Here is a 22,564-nt window from a genome sequence, read left to right as displayed (position 1 = left end):
TATTTCAACACGCCCTTCGATAATTTAAGTAGATAATAATGTAGACTAATTATGGCTTACATCTATAATGCTTATTTAAACATCAACTTTTTTTATTTTTAAATTCTCAGTCTTTCATTGTAATTTTTTAATTTTATTCCTGTAGAGACTTGTTAAAATTTTTAAATATATGAATTTGATGAATTTCATTTAAAAAGTTTTAATGATTTACTAGTCAATGTGGATATGAAAAAGCGCTTGGTAAAAACGAAGTACAAATAGTAAACAAATTCTAAAAGTTAGCAGAATCATATTATTTCATAGAAGTGGCTTTCAAAATTAGAAAGCTTTATGAGATAAAAGTAAGGTTCAACAACTCACGCCACTGTGACTTAGCATCTTGTTATTTCCGCATAAATATTCGTATCTTTTGAAGTTCCGGAAATGATGAACAAAGTTTAGCGCTGTGCATATTCTTTCAAGTGTCTTTCATTATATTCAGATTCTCTATTACTTTTCATTTATTTTTTCTTTTGCAACTCACATACAAACTTTGTATGCAAAATCATCATATCCTAAATGGTTGCTCGTCGTGACATTATGATGCTAACTTAAAGTTTTCGAGGTAAAACATATTCAGAACTAAAGCTTCTTTCAACTACTTACGTTTTGTTAACAAAAACTAATTTTTTTACCCTCAAATTAACTGGTTTATTGAAATAGAAAGAAAAATGTAAAAATATACAACTATAATGAAAAGTATTTTCGTTCAGAAAAAGATTGACCTTGAGAAAAAATATTCCCTGCGTAACACCTGTTATTTAATAAATCCAAGACAGCTTTAGCTTCAAGTTAATTAACCACTGCTTTATGCTCATTGCAAACATAAAAGAACATTTATTGTCGTAAACTTCAAGCTTGTTACTCATGAACGTGAATATATACACGTGACCTTTCATCATAAGAAATCTCACAAGTGCAAAAATTTTAAGAGCAGATGAGTTTTTTTGCACTTGGTATTCCCAAATATACTTATATAAACTTTTCTTAACTCAAGAGGGAAAATGTAACAAGTTCTGGATTTGTACCTAAACGTCGAAGACATTTTTCTTTTATTAACTCTGAAACTTACTTCTATATCCACCAAAACTCTTGTTCAGTTTAATCAAAACATTTAGATAAAATGTCACAAGTTTCTCATCCATACGTTTTGAGTTTGGTGTCGGAATTGCGATGAGTCTTCAAAGTGGTTATGAATCGATGGAAAGTAATAAATAGACTTAATGAATACCGAAAATGTTGCATTCAGTTTCGAGAGTTTAGAATATCACTTCTATTAGGTCCATCAGAATACAAACTCCCTTGATAATTTACGCTGCTAAATTAATGAATTCGGAAATTTCAAACCCCTTGAGGTAATTAAACACTACACTATTAAAGGGTCAGTAGAGACAAGAGACCTTTGAGAATCATTTGAAACTTGGCATTGACTGTTATTTGGCATCATGTCAATACCAAAGATCACTCTGAGTATTTATATCATTCAGGAAAGTTTGTGAGAAAAATTCTGCCATTGCAATTTAGTTTACTTCAGTTGACTTGGTAATATTATCAGGAATGTCTTTCATTTCACCAATTTAACATGTCTTGATCCAGCTCTAGAGCTCTAGAAAGAAAAGAAGAAAAATGCATAGTAATCATTCTTCTTTTCCCTGACGATTTTTCCCTAAAGTATATCCCCGATAATTCTCATGCTGTTCAAAAAGATCTGCTATTGAGTAACGATCCAACACAAATATCTTCTCACTTAGAATTTTTTTTTTTAATTTTTTCTTCCAATGCAATTTTCATTGATGCATGAATTCCAGTACTAATTAATAAACCTAATGAGCATGAAAAATTGAAGAAGAATATTTCCTCAGAGCTACTTGTGAGTTTATTACATCAAGAGAGTGAAAAAAAAGTCTGTTCTTCCAAAAAGTAAGAGTGCTTAAAAGCTGTATCCTTACACTACTAAGATAAAGAAAAAATAATGAATTGAAAAATTACAAAGCATTATTCGAAAGATAAAAACCGCACGTTTGGAGAATATATCCGTTTCAATAAAAATCGGGCGATACACTATTTGTTCCAATGATATCTGAGCGCAGACAATCATAAAGTAAATAAAAATCGATTCGAGTTGCAGCAAGAATAAATATGGAGTTATAAATATGAAAAAAAATTAAAGAGCTTGATAAAATCAAGAAATCAGAACACGAGTTGTTAGAATGATTCCAGAAGAGTTTCCGCTTGGTCTGGCATTGATCCAGAGCTCAGTCGTTTTTCTTCCTATTATTTTTTTTTTTTCTCGTTCTCTTGAACTCCAGCTCTTGTATCTGTGCTCCTCCGATATTCGATCTCGATTTATCGTCCCAGAGCGACAAACCGCACTATATTAGTGGTTGACCGAGGTGAAAATTCAAACAAGAGTTTAAAGGCAGTCGGAAGATATCTCTCTGGGAATAATGCTATGCTTTGCATCGACATCAAGTCTCTGTGGAATGATTAACTTGCTGGAAATTTATTTAATGCGTGCTCAGATCGAGTATACCAATTACCTTGGTCTTTTTTCTAATGCTATTCTTTGAAGGAATGAGAAAAGGGAGAAAATATAATCGAATGTATAAATAGGGATGTTTCAGCGATATGAAAATATTACAGTGGTTGAAGAAAAATATCTATAACCATAAAAATTTAGAAAGTTTTTGAACTCTTCGAAATTTTATGTAAAAGACGACACTCCTGGTCTAAATATTAAAGTTGATGCGAATGAATTAAATTTAATAAATCTTCACCGTTGGAATAAGCAAGGGAAAAACAGAGCTTTTAGAGGCTTGAACCAATTCGATTGGGTTTTAAAGTAAATTCAATCCGACACCACAATCCTGCAGAAATTGATTAAATGATACCCACACCTTTTGGCACTGATAAAAATACTATAGAATACTTTCCTAAGTGTCGAATACTTCAATCTTTAATTTCACTTGTATAAAATGTAACTACATATTTAGCCATCATTTAATTGAATAATTATTCAGCTTGAAAGTAAAAAAAATTGAATGTGGATGGTAGAGGTAAAAATAAAATGCTTTTTTAAAGCTTAAGTAAATTGCTGATCAACCATCAGCTAGTAAAAACTAGCATATAAAGCCACTCTGCTTATACTAGTACGTGTGATGATCCAGTTATTTTGTTGTAAAAAAAGCCTACTTTAAACGTAGCTATTTACTTCTGCGTACATTGATGTTTGTTTTGGACCGCTGTGTGGTTGAAGAATGTGAAAACATTATGTAATGAATGCTAAATCCATCGAATGCTGTATAATTGATTTTTTAAGGTATACAAATACGAATCATGCTCCAAAGTATTCAATCTTATAGAATAAAAATATTGCTATTTTTAGTTTCTACAAATTGAGTAATTGATATTGCAAGTTAGTTTAATACAACTCGACTGTTGAAAATGAAACATTAATCAGAAAGTATTTTTTTCTAGACACTGATTCAATAAGAGTTATGATGAAAAGAGTGAATCGATTTCAAAGTTGAGTCAGAGACAGAATTGCTAGTCGTTGAAACTTGGAAACAGCTAGTTTCAAATAAGCTGCAGTAGTTGATGTCTTCAAATAAAGTGATAATATAAACTAGCAACCACAACTATATAAATTTCTCTCACTGTTAACATTTGTGGCGAAGTTTAATTTAACTATTCATTAATAAACGTAACCATTGCTAAATTAACACCATAGTCTTATGTTGATTATTCGTCTTAATCATATTATGTAATGATCTCATAGCTCTATCAATTCTAGTTTCATTCAACTAGCAAATTACTGAAACTTTAACATTAAGAAAAGATGAAAGACGAACAATTGGTAGTTGGGAGAAAATTTATGACAGAAGTCCTTAGAAAATGTAAATGATAATTAAATTAATGAACTGAAATTTAATCTAAGTTTTCAAAGGATTTATACTTTAAGATACAAAAACAAGAATTGCAGACATTCAAAAGTTAATTTTATTACTTTTCTTCAAGATGGCCTAAAACTCACATTTTTATAATTGGAATAATTAATTGTTTGTAAAATTATTTGTTTTTTGAACAGCAGCTAATCTTTATAACAATATTTCTTTTACGTCATTTATTTTACTTAGAATAAAATTGGAAATGATCGAAATGTATTTGCAATACATGGGCGTTATGTCTCAAGACCACGTGAACTGTTCTTATCAGCCATATACGTTTTTATTTATCGACCCTATCGTAGAGGTCTTGGGTTCACTAGTCTTCTAACCAGTTAATTCCAGCTCAATGTTTTCTTTTTACCACCAACAGTCAAGAGTTGACCAGTTCACCATACTGATACCCTTTCCGTATTGTTTACGAAATCCTCATCAAGCTGATTGTACGAACGACAGAGTAAAAACATTTTCTTCCTTTTTTCTTTTTTTTTTTTCATCATCCTTACAATTTAATTTACCAAAAAACACCATTTTCACGTGGAAAAATTAATGCAATTTAATTACCAATATAATTGGACCAACATTTTTCATGTTGAAATAAATAGAGTAAACATTCTGAATAGCAAAGCAGAAAATTCGTGACGATGCATCTAGTAGCTCTTACACATACACGCATTGTGAAACCACATTTGCCAAAATAGAAAAAAAGGAGAATAGAGCCATTATCAACTGAAAAACTTACACATTATTGTTAGTTATAAACATATGCATGATAGTACAATTCTTTTATTATCATGTATAGTGTCAAAGAAAAGTTTCATCGATCGCGATGACCTAAAAAATGTTTAAACAATAGTGAATCACAAAGAAAATACATATAATGCTTGTGGCACTTACAAAGTCCAGTGAAGATCAATTTCTTCACAAATTCAGCCAATAACTAGTTTGCTCATAGATGATAGAGTCGAACCAGTTTTAAGTATTAAAAATTACAATCAGCTAATTACAACAAAACACATTTATCAATTCAGATGCCGGACTTTTCAGTAACATGGTTTATTTATAATTATCTTCTGTATTGTTTCAAGAATAATTACGTCTATGATATGCTAACTTAGTGATAGGTTGTGGATATATTTAGTCATTCAAAGTACCTATTATTTAGAATATTGTTTAATATTTTACTTTTTTTGCACAATAAAATATATGTGGGGTTGAAAAAGAGCTATTTTTTCAATTCAATAACTTTTCCCCTAAATTCGCTTTCTACAAAACAAAGTTCGTTTAATAATATTTCTGGAATATATTGACCCAATGTAGTCTTCAAAGATCAATCGATCTAATCAAAGTGATTTTTGATATTCTGCTAAAACAGAATATCTTGTAAGGGATCTTTGTTGGGGTCAAGTCAGACACGATTCGTTTATAAAGCCATTTATTATGTTCCACCATTAACATTTGCTAATTTTAGTTTTATTACTTAATATTGACTTCTTAGGAAAGTTCTAATTACACTACATTAAGATTTGTCTCAAGATATTCTAAGAATAGTTCAAATGATTTGTACCATTGGATTAGAGTTTAACTGATGAGATTTGGAGTAAGATATTTTGAGTAACTCATAAGTTATCTAAAAAAAATTCCAAAAATATTCAACAAGAAAGTTTTAAGTCTCCAAGGCTCAGACGATTCACTTGTTTTTCCTTAGTTATAAATTGTTTGGAACAAATGTTTTAATTCTAACTAAAAACTATTTCAATTCGAAAAAGAGAAAAAATTTTAGTCTTTTTTTATCCAACAACTTTTGAGTTCACATGAAAAAGTTTAGATTCATTAATGAAAAAAAATTTATTCTGAACTAACCAAATATCCAGAGAAATTTTTAAATAAATATTCATTTCTGTTTCGAAAAATTTCCACAATTTCCTCTTTTAACATTGACTTTTTTTTATTTCTCTAATTTTTATTACGCTTTTTTTGCCAAACCAATCAGTTGTATTCATGGCACTCGCTTGTAAAAATAATTATTTTTCCAAGATATTCCTGACTTGTTTATGAATTATGAAAGTTTTTATCAATTATCAATACACTTTATTCAACCGCAATCGAGTGCAATACTTGAAGATTTATCAAAGTTCGTTGGTGGTATTTCAGTAACATAAATTATTTTCTTTCTTAACTCTTGATTATCTACTGACTGATATTAATTTCAATCTTACTCTGATAATAAAAATATTTTTGTGCTTTTTATATAACGATTGCAAGTAATGTATTCAAAAAAAAAAATTTAAATTTTTATTTTTTAGGATAAACTTAGTAATCCATATCATTATCCTAAACTATTTTCCTTGCGTAAAATACATAACCATTTGTCCTGTTTACTTTTATATTTTGCAGCAATATCATTCTTGAAATAGGGTTCACAAATCAAAAGGAATGAAGCCAATAGGAATAAGACCTAAAGCTATGTTATAACTTTTTCGAAATAACTTTTTATTGTTAAAGAACAGTGACAAAGTCGTATTGATAAAAGAAGATTCTAAAAAAAAAAAAAAAAATGAACTTTTCAAAACTACTTAGATCCTCGCATCAAGAAACTTATTATATTCGATTTAGTCTACAAGTCGATTGATTAAAAGTTTGTGTTATGTAACAAATATTTGTAAGATGATGAATTTGCATCACTGATAATGATTAGATAACCGAGTCTGCAGGAGGTATCTCATGTTTTCCAATCTCATGAGAGGACTGCATGTTATTTGCATGTTCTACGAAAATGTAGCAATATCTAACGCTATATGTTGAAGTGTTTGCATCAGTAGAATGATAGGAAGCTGAAGGGGCAAAAAGTGCAACAAAAATACACAAAAGTTCAAGCAAAATATCAGGGGCAAGGAAAACTAATGAGAATGAATATCTAGTGGGTATAGTTAATCGGTATTAGTTCTCAGACCCCCAGCAGAATTTGCGTCACTCAACATCATGACCCCTGATCAACAATATTTTCCATTAACTGGAAATAAATAATCACTATCTGCGTTAATCTATTTTTTTATCATCTATAAGAAAATTAAAAACAAAATTAACATTTACTTGTTATTTCAATAATAGTTTATAATTAAATTTCAACAAACAAATAATTTGAACATTTACATAATTACTATGTTAATTTGGAACAGTAAAAAAATTAGCAAATAATAATTATTGAAGGATATTAAATTAATGAACTTCTTAAAAATTTATTGATGCATTTATTTACTGCCATGAATGATTAAACAGTATTTATTGAATATAATTTATCAATCATCATGAGACTACTTATTTCTTCAATTGACTGAATTTTATAATATTTTTTTTATATAATGCACTTGATAGGCGTATCAACAGGTGCTCAATGACATTAGAAGTTTATGTAACAGTCATAATTTGAAGAACAAGTCTAACTGTTGAAGTTGAATAAATAAAAATATCTAAATAATTCAAAATTTGTAGAATAGAAACCAATGAATAAATTATTTCAAAAAATTGAAATATAACAAACTTTTAATATTGATAATTTATTCAAAAAAAGTTTTTGTCGATTGAGGATGAATTAAAAGTGATTAAAAAATATCTTCTGTAACTCTTTGTATTTAAATGTTAAATAGTCAGTCTCGAAAAAGAATTCTACTGCAAATAACAAAATTCAACAAACATCTCATACATGTGACGAGAATCCATGAATCAGGCGATGAAAGAGTTGTTCAACCAGCAGAGTGGGAGCATGAGAATCAACTCTATAAGAATAGCAGCGCTGACACCAACGAGCAGTTTTATTGAAACACTCGACCCGTGTGTGTGTAGTGGACATTCTAATAATTTATAGAACTCTTACTATATCAAAGAAAAAGAAATCGGTGAGTAAGTTGATTCTCATTATTTTCCAATAAACTCCGAAAATAAAGTTGCTATTAAAATCTTCATGTCATGCTTATGAAGCAAAAAATCAAAATTACCATTTTATCTTATATATCAATGTATAATAACTCGATATCTTGAAGTCACTAAATCACTCTATAATTCGTTACTATATGATAAAATGGAACGCATATAGACTCACTCACATTATTCATCTTTATACTTTTACGACTACATTCACATGCGGTTTTATTCAATTAAATCTGAAATAAAGTTTCATCTTTCATTTCATACAAAAGTTTGCTAGTAATATGACACTGAAGTAGCATGAGTAAAAGTTGTTGTCTTTCTCTGTAACATAATATATCATCCTACAAAATTCTAAAGTTGAAGCGTCACTCAAACCTAAATTACAAAAGTGAATTAATGGTGATATTTATACACATATGTTTAAATTCAAATGTTAATACTAATTATTTTCTTTTAGATAATCATGTCAATTAAACTCAGTAGTGTCCTTATCAGCGATCCTGTCGATTCTAAGTGTGCTGACTTATTGACGAGCTATGGAGTTCCAGTGACAACCAAGTACAAGCTATCGAAAGATCAATTAATACAGGAAATTCAGGTAAATTTGATTTGATCTCAAATTTAATTATATCTGCAGAATGGAAGTCAATATATTTAGTGCTGATATAACTTCTGACCAGTATAATAGTAAGACATACCAAATAAATTATTGTCAAAAGTCGTCTAACAGAGGCTATACTATTTTTAGCATTATCAAGTTTTTTTATTTATGCAATAAACATGTGGTACAAATTTTGGTTCCTATAAAATAACTAGCCTGCCTATAAAAGCTTTGTAAGCAAGTCTCGAGTACTGGCTAGCAATTTTTTTCATTTAATATTGCACTAAAGCTGTTTTGCTTGTCTGCAGTGAAACAGTGGTAACCAGTTTTGCAACTCCCTATACATTTACCACCTCGTTTTACCAGTTTTCCCCATCGATTCCGGTCACAATATTTTTTTTGGTCATGGAATCATAATTTTACATTAAACGAGACAGTTGTATATCAAGAGGAAATTTTAAAAATAATTCAAGATGAGAAAATTTAATTAAAATTCATAAAGCATTGATATATTGTCATTGATCAATAAATAAGGAAAAAAAAGTATTTTTATGAATGATAAAGTATTAAAAATATGACGTCATATTGTGATATGAATGTCAATATAAATGGAAATTTAGTGATGTTTATGTTAAATTTTTTATTGTTTCATAATTTGGAGTTAAATTTTAACGAATAAATATGAAATTGCGTAAATATTTATCATTAAAGTAATTAATATTTGTTTTTATTTGTAAATTTATTCTTTTTATTTAATTAAACTGCTGAAATTAAAATATTATCTGATTTAACAAATAAAATAAATATGTAAATATCATTATTATGTAGAAGTAAATTTTTAAACATTTTCAATTTATTAACATATTTGTAAAATAATACCAACTAAAGAATAATTATCAAGTCAATTTTATCTTTCAAAAAATTTAACAATTTTAATCTCATATTTATTTGAAGATGTTCTTGGTGTGTTTCATTGATCCACTATATTTTTTTATAATTGAACCTATTGATCTTAAAAAAATAATAGCTAAAGCTATAGATAATGAGTTTCAATTAACGTGAGAAGCTTTTAACTTATTGTAAGGAATTTAATAATAATTTATAAATTAATAAAAAATACAACAGTCATTAATATTAAACCATATTTGAATACTCCGGTACCTATATTAGATTTTCTAATTATCTTTGCTAAATTAATATGAAACATCATATCTAGTAATATTTATTTTATCAAGAAACTTTTCACAACAGTTTGCATTACGAAACAATTAATTTGTGCAGAAACACGACGGTTTAATTGTACGCTCAGAGACCAAAGTTACGAAGGAAATACTTGCGTCGGCTCCTAATCTTCGAATTGTTGGTCGAGCAGGTACTGGTGTAGATAATATTGACCTTCAAGCTGCTACGAGAAATGGAGTTGTTGTTCTTAAGTAAGTATTTTAACATTTTAATTTCAGAAATTTTTTCATTTTTATAAGAATTCATCACAATAAGTAATAAATCTATATAGCTTGAATTTATATCAATAAAAACTGATGTATTGAATGTTAAAAAATATGATAGTGCTTCTGTTAAAACCTCTTAGAAAGGATGGAATTTAATTTCTGGATAGATTAATTAAAATCATAGTTTCTGTGTAAACAATTCCTCTTTTAATGGAATATTATTTTAGTCAAAAATAATGAAGACTAATCTCCACAGTACAACTACTATTTTTAGTTAAAAAATTGAAATTTTAATAGATGGAGAGATTTAATCAAAGTGGAATATCAATTCAAAAATGAATGCCAATACTATCTTATCAGTTTTTGTAGTTTATTTAGTTGGAGTAGTTTGCCATTTCAAGAGATAAAAAACATGTTTAAAAATGTTAATGAAATTAGTAAATCTTTCTGATATATTTATCATTTAGGAAGAGGATTATTAGAATTGTAAATTCATCGAATAAAGAAAGCAATTATTCTTTTTATCGGTCTCTATCGAAATCTTCAATTTTGAATTCAATTTTATAAGATATTATGAATTCACCCACGGGAAGAAAGAAAGAGGAAAAATTGTTTTCTTTATAAGAAAGAAAAATCAAATTTTAATCATCACTAGAATAAATGCTTATCGAAAATTAATTCTTCCTAATAGATAAAAAAGTTTTTTAAAAGATCAGTGGAACTATTTCACACTGAACTTCATATCATTTTCATTCAGAGAAAAAACCGTTAAAGTAATGAACTGAAGTATGAAAGGGAATGATATTTTGAAGTGTTTGTCAAAGTAAGGATAGAATGTAGAAATTGAATAGAGCTATGAAGAAAGAGATCATCATTTGATTCCATTTTTTTTCTAGTACCCCCGGTGGTAACAGTATAAGTGCATGTGAATTGACATGTGCACTGATCTCAGCCCTCGCAAGACATGTACCTCAAGCAACTCAATCAATGAAAGAAGGACGCTGGGATCGTAAATTGTATTCTGGTTTCGAGCTTCATGGTAAAACCTTAGCTGTTCTTGGCTTTGGACGTATTGGACGTGAAGTAGCCACCCGAATGCAGTCATTCGGAATGAAGATTGTCTGTTTCGATCCAATTATTACTGCTGAAGCAGCTGCTAGTATTGGTGCTACTAAACTGGAACTAGATGAAATTTGGCCTATTGCTGATTACATTACAGTACATACTCCACTTATTCCACAAACAAGAAGTGAGTATTTTATCTATAAAGTATTTTGGGATCCTTATAACAAACATAATAAACTCATCAATTAATGATATTTATTATTCTTTTACAGACCTCGTAAATACTGCTACATTAGCAAAATGCAAGAAAGGTGTGAGGATAGTTAATGTAGCTCGTGGTGGAATTATTGATGAAGAAGCACTCCTTCAATCTCTCAAGTCAGGTCACTGTGCAGGTGCAGCTTTGGATGTATTTATAGAAGAGCCACCTAAACATCCTGTTACCGTCGAACTCATTCAACACCCTAAAGTTATTGCTACTCCTCATTTAGGTAAGCTTTTAATCCTAATAAAATTGAAAATAACTACGTACATTACATTACAACAATATTCATTATTAAAGGTTTAATTATTTTCAACATTAATAAATTTTAATTGTCTATAGTTCATTTGAGAAAAATCGAAAAAAAGGAAGTAGTAATTTCTTGCCACCAAGGAAAGAAAATTAATTCAAAGATAAAAAAAAAGCGGAAAAGAAAAGCACAATTATTGAAACAAGCTTTAATTCATGAGTCTTTTGTTAATTGAAACATGAGCAATAATTTAATTTATTAAAATAAATTCGACTAATTAAAAGAAATTAAATTTAAACGAAAGAAATAGTATTTTATTTTTATCACTAACATTGACTTTCTGAAGTCTTGGCAGTGACAATAAAGTAAAAATTTGTAATGTTTTATTTTAAACTCAATAAATACAATTATATTGCAGGTCACTGAACTATTTTAAAGTACCCTTTGAATTATTTATGAGAACCAATACATATTTATTGAAATAAAAAATTATTCTAATCAATGCCAAGACCTTTGTAAAAGATTAATACTAAAATCATGCTTGCTTCATAAATTTGTTTAAACAATACAAATTATTTTGATAAGAAACTGTAATAAAATTTTCTACCAATTCCATTGAGAGTTAAATTTTTTTAACTGAAATAAAATTTTGGTAGTAGAATTTTCAAAAAGATTCATATGGTAATCATTACAATTTATTATTCTTCAGGGGCTAGTACGGCAGAAGCGCAAGAACGAGTAGCAGTTGAAATAGCCGAGCAATTTCTTGCTATCTCAGGAATTACGGATAAATTCACTGTAACAGGCATCGTGAATGCACCCATACTAGCAGCAACTATGTCGGGCGACAACGGAATATGGATAGAACTGGCGAAAAAATTAGGTCAAATAGGTGCCAGATTTTTCAAGAAAAACATGACTGCTTCCATGGAAAGTCAAACTATCGGAACTGGAATGTTAAATAAGAAGTTTTTACATACCGCAGTACTTCTAGGAGTACTTGCAGGACAAACTAAAAATGGATTGAACTTAGTTAATGCCCCTACACTAGCCAAAGACGCTGGTATTCAAATAACAGAAAGTCATAGAGATGGAGAATATGATGCAGTTGTTGTTAGAGTTGGTACACACCAAATTAAAGGTAAGTTACTAAACTAAAAAATAGAATTATGTCATGTCATAGATTATATATATTACTATATACTGAAAAATATTCTACAAGTGATTACATTTTTTAATGAACAAAGATGTGGTCTTTTAATTCAATTATAATTGACTACATTAAATTTATTAATTTATGGTTTATCAGATTCTAATATATACTTATCACCTTATTATGAATTAAAAATTTTTTTCTTAAATGTTTGTATAGAAAAAATAAGATTTATAAGGCTTGAACCCGACACTAATTTTTTATTACATTGAAAATGTAAAATCTTGTAAGACTTGATATAATTTTAGTTACTGATATATTTACTTATTATCTAGTACTTTATATATTCATGACAGTTAGACTCTTAACAAAAATATATTTCTTATACAATACAATGTGCGTTTTTTTTTGTTTTTTAGGGACAGTTCGAAACGATGAACATCTATTGTTATCCATTGATGATGCTGTATTCAACAATGGTATTGTTTTGAGAAACTACATTTCACTTTACCATACAAATGGACCTCAGGACCTTGCCACAATAGTCAGTGCATTTTCCACTAAAGGAATCCATATAAATAGTTTAAATGTGAGCAATAATTGGCTAGTAATTGAAACAAATGAAGAGATAGAAATTTTAATTGAAAATATTCAGGGTTATTAAGATTTATAAATTAAAGATAATTTTTATACATGAAAAGTTAAATATTATAATTGTTGTCAACTTAAAAGTTAAAAAAGTAAAATCTTATGAATTTATAATTAGAATCAATAAGTGCAAAAAATGATACTTTTGTTGCTCAGTATTTCAGAATTTAATAAACACAAATATATGTTGTTTTGTAAGTTTTTAGAATAATCTATTAATTGTACTTCAATGAAAATTTAAAAATAATATATTTTTCAACTTTTGTATAAAATACAAAGAGAAAAAATATTCATAAAAAGATATATATATATATATATATATATAATATGTCTATGAACTCATATACATTGTAATTAGTTTATTTTTTATAAAAATTTCATATAAACATTATAATAAACGACTTTTACAACGATAATTTGTTAAAAATAATTTCATTACAAATAATGAAACATCAAGTAACTCAACTTAATAATTATGTGCTCTATTTCTTTTTTTTACTTTCATTTTTATTTAACTACTTCCAAGAGTATCATACACTCCAAACGATTAGTACGAAAGTCACATTATTGAATACGATATTCGATAATTATACCCTTCAAAGATAGCTTTCAATTTCTCCTATCTTTTATCGATAGTTTCACACATTTATACGAGCTATAATTACTGTTGAGTATATGAAAAAGAAGGCCTCTGTGTGTTTATCAAAAGTATTTAATCCATGTGATTTAAATTAAAACAGCTCTGATCAGAAGAGAAAATTTCATTTAAACTTCAAAGAAGACTTGAGAGAAACACTAATAAACCAGTATAATAAAAATTAATTACTTCTCAATATAATGTATCAAATCTATTAACGACATAAAATAAAGTAACAGTTTTACATATTATAAAATATTTTTGAAAAATTAAAAAAATAATTATTGGAACTTACGTTAATATCTCCAATGTTTTTTTTAAATATATAATTATATTCTTTCATAACTCACAGCTGTACAACCGCTAAGAGTAAAAGTTACGCCGTCCTGGAAGAAAAATATAATTTTCAATATTCCTGTTGTGAAACAAAATGCAATAACCCGACTTTCAATAGCTTGTTATTGCATGAATAAAATTTATATTGATAAAAGTAATAATTGAGCTATTGACGTTAATTAACCTATGACTCTCTTTGAATTAAATTTGATTTGAATATAACAAATTGTTTGGTAAAATCATAAAATTACCCTCACGAGTACAGGAAGATCAGACCAAAAGTCATAATTCGGAATTAACTCCCAGCCGACAGCACCTCGGAAAAACTTAAGTGCCATTGCACCTCCAATGAAATATAGACTGCTAAATACAAGGAATAAAATAACCAGAACTGAACCTGTAGAAAGTCCTCTGGGTCTTAACATGACTAAACCGCATTTTGGCGATACAAGAACAAGTTTCTGCGAAAGAAAAAATTAATTTTATAAGTATCTATATTAAGTTTTAATTTACTTTTATGAAACGATGATAGACGTGTTATGATAGTACATAATCAATCTTATTTAGAGATAAGCTAATGAGCTTACATAAGTTGAGAGAGAAGAATTTTGAACAATTAACGTAGAACTACAATTATGGCAATATACTAAATTTATTTTTGTGATATATTTTCCATGTTTGAATACTAAATATACGTCATTATCATTAGATAATTCCCATTCTGACTCTTCAATTGTTCCTAGATTTACAGATTCAGTTTTGTTATTCATACACACCTGGAAATAATAAAGAAGTCAATTATTATAATAATGTGTCACATATAGACATATTGTAATGTACACAAAAACAAAATAAATTATCATAAAAATGACAATTGAACTTACTGAAGAAGATTTACAGTCGCTTTTAACTGAACCTTTGAACGTCAAATCAATATTTTTACAAGGTTGGAACACAAAATTATTTAGAGCACTAAAAATAGGACTGTGAAAAATAAATTCAATGTTTATTAGATAAGTAAATTATATAAAAATATTGTAGTTAATAAGATTATTTATGATTTATATTGTCTTTAAAATGTTGTAATATTGACCTTTCATGTTTTAAGGGCGATAAATCATAACCTTTTCCATCAGACCGAATGCAAGTGCACACTGATTTACTTTCAATACATGTTGATTTGACGTAATTAGTCATTAATATAGTGATTATTATTGAAATAAAACACTTAACATTGCGTAAATACATTTTTTACGTGTATTTATTACCCGCATAACACGAAAATAAACGAACTATTGTCATGGATAAACAAGGACTTTGAAGAACATCTATTTTATCAATAAGAGAGTGAAACAGTTTTTTAATTTTTACTTCGATAAAAATACGTCAGAGAACGTAATCAGTCTTTTTCGCGCCACCGGAGAAGTTAATCAGTGGCTCCCTCACTTCTCGAAATGAAGAACTGCTCATTCAGTCGGACGCCATCCATCGAGAAATTACATCTCTACTGTCCTTCCAAATAAAACAAGATATTTTTAATAATAATGATTCATAACTATGACTTATTAATGATTTTATGAAAGGTCATTTTACGGCATATGAATTGTTATAAATAATTTCACAAATCAGAGAAAAATAGCCATTTATCTTCAATTCGGTAAGACATTGTCAAATTTAACGCTAAGGGACTATGAGTAATGACATAGCGTCCTTAGGTTTAACTATAAAGTAAATTAAGTACAAATGTAACAGCTGAATTTTTCTGGAAATTGGGTAGCTATTTATTAGAATATTTCTTACAAATATTTTCAAAAAAATGTACATAGAAATCTGAGAAATTTTCATAAAACAAACAATGGTGAAACGAAGCGTCTCACAGACAATGAACTGTGATTTTAGCGCCATCGATATGAAGGGACACGGCTTACCAAAGAACTACAAACTTAAATTTGTCCCCATGGATCACTTGTTGCGCTGCCGCCGTCCTGTCGTCCGGCAAATCGAGTTGCGGCAAGAAATATTGTTATTAAGTACAAATCGCGTTAAAGTTTATATTTTTTCGCGAATGAATTTATCATATCGGAATAAATGTAATAATCAACCAGTCAATTGTGTGAGTGTTTAGTGAATGTGAATATTTTTAGTGAATTTTTTGGTGTTTTAAGTGATTGTGATCGTGTTTTTGAAGTTGAAGGATTTTATTTAAGGATCCTGTATCACCTGAAATTTGTTGCCTATACTATAAACATCATGGTGAGTAAATATTTTTTAAAATTTTAAATAATTTTTGACATTTGGATCAATTTTTTCTAAAGCCTCCTTGTGTTTATTTAGTTCAGCCGTTAAGAAATACTCGTTTCTTTATTATGACACACGAAAATTCGATCAAGGACAGTAGCAAAAAAAAATTGTAGTTTGTTTGTTTCTTATTAAATTCAGTAATAGCTACTAGGCATTTTTCAGAGTAATGAAGGTATTCATCTTAAAAATGCGATTGAGTGGAAAGACTTTACGAACCGAGCTAAAAATACAAGACAAATTTTTATAAATCAACGTAAAAAATTCTCGGCTTTGGTGTTCGATGTATTATATAGTATCCAACTTACATTAGTTCTTTTTGCTCGTATATAAGTCGGTTGGTCCTCACTGTACAGAGCAATCTTTTGTGCTCCGAAATCCCACAAAGTTTCCTTAACGGTGTATCGCAGGTATGAATTGTAGGTACTGACAGGGAGAAGCAAAAGAATAAGTATATGAACAAGGTGAGCTTCTTCGTGCATCTGTTGTTTGCGTGTATTGCTATAAGTTGTAGGATACCTGTGGCAAATTATATCCTCTACCATTCTTCGATTCAAAATTTTCGTCCGTTACAACTACAAAAATACCTACTAAGAAAAAAAATTCAATTTAAAAATACATAATCCATTTTTATTATTTTTTGTCTGCGATTTATTGAAGTTATTTTTTTTTGTTCCAATTTTTACGGTTGTAGATCGATAGGATATATATTTTAAGAATAAATTTTTTTCACTTTCAATGCTTATATAATAACTTATTAAGGAATTGGCGTAACCAATAAAGATTGATTGCCAGCATTTAATATTAAAGTAATTATTTCAGTTGATTTCGCTTAATTGAATTTTCAATGATATCGGTTGATCTAAAAATCACTCTCCCCCTATCTGGAAATAAATCTTACGATGCAATTTTCTATAAAATTATATAGCTTATTTAAAAAATGTAACATTTTATAAATTACTGGAAAGTTGAGCAGAAGATAAATTCGTATGATCTTGGCATGAAAAAATGGTAATGATTTTAAAAGAAGATAAAAAATCTGAGAGATATATTTAAAAGAGAAAAATGATTTAAATAAAAATTGAATTTTTAATTTGAAAATGTGTAATAGCAATCGTGTTGTAAACATTCAGTAGTGTTATTTGATCTAAAAATAATATGAAACCACTAGATTCTTATTAAAGCCATGTTAACCAGATATTAAAAAAATTTTTCAATGAGTAATGAAGAGTGAAAAATACAAAAATGAAATGCAATCTGAGATTTGGTATATAATACATAATATACCTATGTTACTGTGGTAAGAAACAAAGAAGAGAATAAGTGAAAGACAAGTTTAAACATTCTTCGTATTCATAGCACATCCGCTGTTCTCTCTGCAACGCGACTCTCCAAGTGCAAAGGGTCGACTCTCTGTACTCTTGTATTAGTCTCTGGTGATTGCGCTTGCACGCGCAAAGACGCGCTTCTCTTGATCCACGCGATTGCACACGCAGCCACTATTTCTTTTTTGTTTCTCTTATCTTCATATACCTCTCGCACTTTTACCAGTTACTCTCTTGTTCCTTCCTCTCACGTGTTGCTGAGCCTCGTGAGTTCTAAACCAGTTCTTTACTGTCAGCAGCCACTCTTGGTCTGCGAATGAATTTTTTTACGCCTTCCGGCGATCGTTACGCGAACAGTATTCATGTAGTATTTCAAAGCACCCTCGCCTACACGTAATTCATACGTAAATTTAACTCAAGGGTAGTAATCACCGTATTTTTATTTTGTTTGATTCTTCTTTTCAAGTGTATACAGGTATAGGTGTTTTTTTCAGGTATATGCAGGTGCGGGAATAATTTGTATCGAATCGTGACTGAATAATAACTGTGTGCGATTTCGAAAATTGATATCAAAATTTTTATGTAGTGATTTACAAAAATTTTAAGTATAAAAGAACTTTTTTTAGATTTGATATGTAAACTAAACTAGAAATCATATTTTTATATAATTTTTAATAGAAATTAAATTCTTATCTTTTTAAGGAACGATTCATGATAATTTTACGAATTAAAATGATCTTTTAAATTAAATTAAAATCACTGCAAATAGGGTGTGAAGAAATCTGCATTTATCTTCAATAAAAATTTTCTTAAATACATAAAGCGATAAAAATACAAAAAAAATAATATCCGGTTGTAACTGTCAGTATATAAACACGCGGGTTCATGAGATCCAACGGGTATGAATGCTTACAACGATGCACTCTTAAACGTGGGGCAAATTGCTCGCTTTACTCTTGTGGGAAAACCACGCACGTGCCCGAAATAATTTTCTCCCCTTTAGAAAAGAGCCGTTTGCGTCTGGACTAAAATAGGCAGTTGAGAGTAAGAGGAGGAGAGCTCGTTTCTTGTTAATTCATTCACAGAGCATAATGTCAAGGCCTGAAATTCGAATGCTTTACAAGAAACTTTTATGACAACTTTTGTCGTTTACTTATCTTTATTTCAAATGAAATTTTACTAATTTAATATTAGTGATAACCGAGATATTCAAGTATGAATGGATCTCTTTAAAGGAGTTCAATGGTTTGAGTTTAAAGGGTGACAATTTCAAATGGGTTAGATATTTATCTTCACGGCATACATAATGAATTAAATGAACATTTAAATATTTATAAGCCCTAGGAAATTTATTGTAGCATATCCGATGAAAATCGTTGCAATATCCGAAAGTCATAAATCACATTATTGTTGCCGTTATCAAAGAGATTACAGGCGGTAAATCTACATCTATCGCGGCAATTACCGAATTGCATCGTCAACATACACTTGGAGTGTGGAATAGTTTCCATGCCGGCGGATGTTGCTCGTTATTATTCGTAAATTCAGAGATGACATACGACTTATGCCAAAACATTCCTCCAAATAATATCCTTTAATTTGACACCTAACAGTTTACTTCCGTAGATTTTTTATGTGATGAAGAGGGCATGTAAATCGGCTTCAAAGAAAGCTTAGCCGGTTAATACAGATCTCAATGTGTAACACACGTTTCAATTATAAAAAAAAATACAGAGATGTAGTACATAAATATAAATTTAAAAATACATGTTATTTTTGTTTTTCAATAATTTATGTGCTGTTAAAATTCCTGGAACAGTAATTACGTGATTGTTAAATAACTCTAAGGAAATTTTTTTATTTTTATACCTTTTTAAGTTTTTAAGACAAATATTTCAAATAGAGTCAAATTGAAAGTACTGAAATACAGATAAATAGAAAAATTAATGGAATGTTTTTATTAATATTTTTTTGAGTAATTGAAGAGTCTATGATATTCATAGAAGAATATTTTTTTAGGTGTTTTGCCTGTATTTGATAAATTGATATTTCAAGATTTGTGACCTAATAAAAAATACATTAACATTTTCTTCTACGCAACTAAGCGATTTATTTATCAATTATGAATTAAATCAATAATCATAAATAACAACTTATTTATGAAGGATTTTATTTTGTTGAAAGAGATAATTCTGAGCTAAATAAGTTAATTAGTATCGGAAACCTGTTTTCTAACTTATCTTAACATAAATTTCACTTAATCTTTCTCATCACACTTTTATTGCATTTTCTTCATTCGATTGAATAGCATTTAATACGTAATCTTCAACTTTGTATTCATTGTGGAATAGAGTTGTGAAACTATTAATAGTCATAGTAAAAATCGACACCCTATTTATTTTAATAGCTACTGAAAATAAATAAAATTAACAACTTCAAAAACAAACTTTTTGAGAATAAATTAAAAATAAATTTGTTAAATTTTTTTATTGATATAGTTATTTTGAAAACAACATCATTTTATTTTTTATTTAACTAAATTTTTAAAACATTTTCTAAGACGATAACTAGTTAATCAATCATTGATAGTTATCTTAAGATTCATCTCGTAATTTTCGTCACGACTGTCAGCAGATTAAAACAGATTATAACAGAAAAAATGACTACCCTTCATTATAAGTGTTAAATCTGGAACCTAGAAAGAGCAAAGAAAAATGGCAAAGTCACAAAACTTATAATAGACCAGGTCAGTTTTAGCTTAAAGAATAGAGAATGTAATATTCGAGACAAAAGCAAAGCAGATGAAAAATGTCAAGAGATGAAGAACAAAAACAGATGGTAGACAGGTCAAAAAATTGAGACATGGAACAACTTTCATAGTGTAGGATCAAAGTTCATTCTTACACGGTAAACAAGTCACGTGGTCGTCGATCCTATAGTTTACACGCGTAGGTGGTCGTTCTGTTTGTCCAGTTAGCAAGAACTTCATAATTCTTATCCAGGTGTTTTCGCACATTTTCTTTGGTTTTTTTAATTAAGCTAAATGCGTCGAATAACATCAGATTGTATTTTTTCTTAAGAAAGATATCTTTAAATAAATAGTTGTTTAGATTATTATGTAAAATAACATAACATTAATTTAAGTAGAGGAAAAAAGTTAAAAGTAAATTGAATTTTGGAGTCAATAAGGAATAATTGAATTATTTACTTTTGAATATTAGTATTTAAGAAATTTTTGGGTAAATATTAGAATGGATGAATTATTTTAATTTAAAAATGAATAAAGACAGAAAAGAATGAGTCTAAAGTAAATATAAATTTTTCTGTAGAATTTATCTTTGTAATAAAATCTATGTCTAAAAATATTCATTAGACGAACTGTAATTGAATACCGTTGCATTAGCTATTTTTTACAACATACACTTCCATAATCCATAGTTCAGTTATTGCAGAGACGATTGACGGTGCCTTTGCTGTCAGGAGAAGACGAAGAGCAAGAAAATCATGAGTCGGCATACTGAGTATTCATTTACACACATATACTAGTATAAAATGACCATGACTTCCTTAGATGTTATATTCTCATGATATTAAATAAGAATTATTTTTTTATTTCCATTATATACTTGTTTTTAAACATCATAGATTTTAGTTACATAATTTTATTCATTGTTTTCTGTTACATCATTGACACTGAATATATCTTGTTATCAATGTATTTATATTCGTGCAAATTTTTTAATTTTGTTGATTTTTTTTCCCTTTAATATTTTTTTTTTTTATTTAGCTTATTGAAATTTCATAAATATTAACGATTTTAGTGTAGCGGTTGTAAGAGAGACGGGTTAAAGTCTAGACAGCCGATCCCAGATTTTCGCTCCAACAACCATTGCGCAAGGTTTAGCCTCTCAATAAACTCATCCATCCATGTGGACATAGTTCATAAAAAGATTAACATATAGATTTTTTAGTCGTTCAAATACTTGTATTTGATATTTTAAAATTCTTTTTTTAATGATATTCTCTTGGTAAATTATGGCCATTAGAATTTTTGAATTCTTCTTAGTGATTGTTAAAATAAGCAGCCTTCGCTTTGAAGTGACTATTCCAATAAAAAATTGCGTTAAATTCAGCAAATGGAATCAAGTATCTTTATAGGTGGGTTAAAAAAGTGTTTAAATTATTTTCAGGGTCATCAAAAATTTCTTCACACCCAACAATGATGCAATAACATAATTTAGTCTGTAAAAAATGCCAACGATATTTTTTTTATGAATGATCGATAATTTTAATATTGCCATAAAGTATTTAATTTTTTAAATATAATAAATTATGATGTAATATTGCTAAAGGGATGATAGCGTAGAAGGTTAGAAAAGGATGCATCTTATTATCTCAGTACTTTTGTAATGTCTCAGACTTGAGTAAATTAATCTTGTAGCGGCAATAATGTCTCATTAAACTCTAATGAGCCAATTTATTCGTTGTGAATTCTCCATCCTCTTTAATTTCGCATCACTTTTACGAGCTGTAAATAATAACAAATAAATTAGACCTATCAACTATCACAGTTTATTAAAATAATAATGAAAGTGTAAATTAAATAAAAGATTTCTATTAGATTTGATGAC

The 22,564-nt window shown here is 28.5% G+C and overlaps 2 protein-coding genes across 6 annotated transcripts; one reads left to right on the top strand and one right to left on the bottom strand.

The window, feature by feature from the left end:
* Nucleotides 1-7,796: 7,796 nt before the first annotated feature.
* LOC118064920 (hydroxypyruvate reductase) lies at nt 7,797-13,566 on the top strand. 3 transcript variants are annotated; one of them, XM_035079860.1, is made up of 7 exons: nt 7,797-7,879; nt 8,368-8,508; nt 9,793-9,944; nt 10,856-11,208; nt 11,297-11,515; nt 12,246-12,677; nt 13,109-13,563. In XM_035079860.1, the coding sequence occupies exons 2-7, from the start codon at nt 8,374-8,376 to the stop codon at nt 13,351-13,353; spliced, it is 1,536 nt and encodes a 511-aa protein (XP_034935751.1). In that variant the 5' UTR covers nt 7,797-7,879; nt 8,368-8,373; the 3' UTR covers nt 13,354-13,563. The 3 variants fall into 3 exon arrangements, with proteins under 3 accessions (XP_034935751.1, XP_034935752.1, XP_034935753.1); XM_035079861.1 differs by having other exon boundaries at nt 7,807-7,883; nt 13,109-13,566; XM_035079862.1 differs by lacking the exon at nt 7,797-7,879 and adding an exon at nt 8,116-8,298 and having other exon boundaries at nt 13,109-13,566.
* Nucleotides 13,567-13,822: 256 nt separating this feature from the next.
* On the bottom strand, nt 13,823-15,646 carry LOC118064921 (uncharacterized). 3 transcript variants are annotated; one of them, XM_035079866.1, is made up of 6 exons: nt 15,404-15,646; nt 15,195-15,294; nt 14,898-15,086; nt 14,562-14,771; nt 14,270-14,360; nt 13,823-14,185 (listed from the first exon to the last, which is right to left on the bottom strand). In XM_035079866.1, exons 1-5 carry the CDS (start codon nt 15,556-15,558, stop codon nt 14,304-14,306), a joined length of 711 nt encoding a protein of 236 aa, XP_034935757.1. In that variant the 5' UTR covers nt 15,559-15,646; the 3' UTR covers nt 13,823-14,185; nt 14,270-14,303. The 3 variants fall into 3 exon arrangements, with proteins under 3 accessions (XP_034935757.1, XP_034935755.1, XP_034935754.1); XM_035079864.1 differs by having other exon boundaries at nt 13,823-14,132; XM_035079863.1 differs by having other exon boundaries at nt 13,823-14,360.
* Nucleotides 15,647-22,564: the final 6,918 nt, after the last annotated feature.

The sequence above is a fragment of the Chelonus insularis genome, unplaced genomic scaffold (genome assembly GCF_013357705.1).
Source record: "Chelonus insularis isolate UGA/USDA-ARS -01 unplaced genomic scaffold, ASM1335770v1 contig_25_pilon, whole genome shotgun sequence".
NCBI lineage: Eukaryota > Metazoa > Arthropoda > Insecta > Hymenoptera > Braconidae > Chelonus > Chelonus insularis.
This window is presented reverse-complemented; position numbering and strand designations above follow the sequence as displayed.

Coding starts and splice junctions, on each gene's coding strand:
- LOC118064920 (XM_035079861.1), top strand. CDS start 8,374: ATGTCAATTAAACTCAGTAGTGTCCTTATCAGCGATCCTGTCGATTCT. Junction 11,209..11,296: donor ACTTATTCCACAAACAAGAA/GTGAGTATTTTA, acceptor ATTCTTTTACAG/ACCTCGTAAATACTGCTACA. Junction 12,678..13,108: donor TGGTACACACCAAATTAAAG/GTAAGTTACTAA, acceptor TTTGTTTTTTAG/GGACAGTTCGAAACGATGAA.
- LOC118064921 (XM_035079863.1), bottom strand. CDS start 15,558: ATGTATTTACGCAATGTTAAGTGTTTTATTTCAATAATAATCACTATA. Junction 15,295..15,403: donor TCGCCCTTAAAACATGAAAG/GTCAATATTACA, acceptor TATTTTTCACAG/TCCTATTTTTAGTGCTCTAA. Junction 15,087..15,194: donor GCGACTGTAAATCTTCTTCA/GTAAGTTCAATT, acceptor TATTATTTCCAG/GTGTGTATGAATAACAAAAC.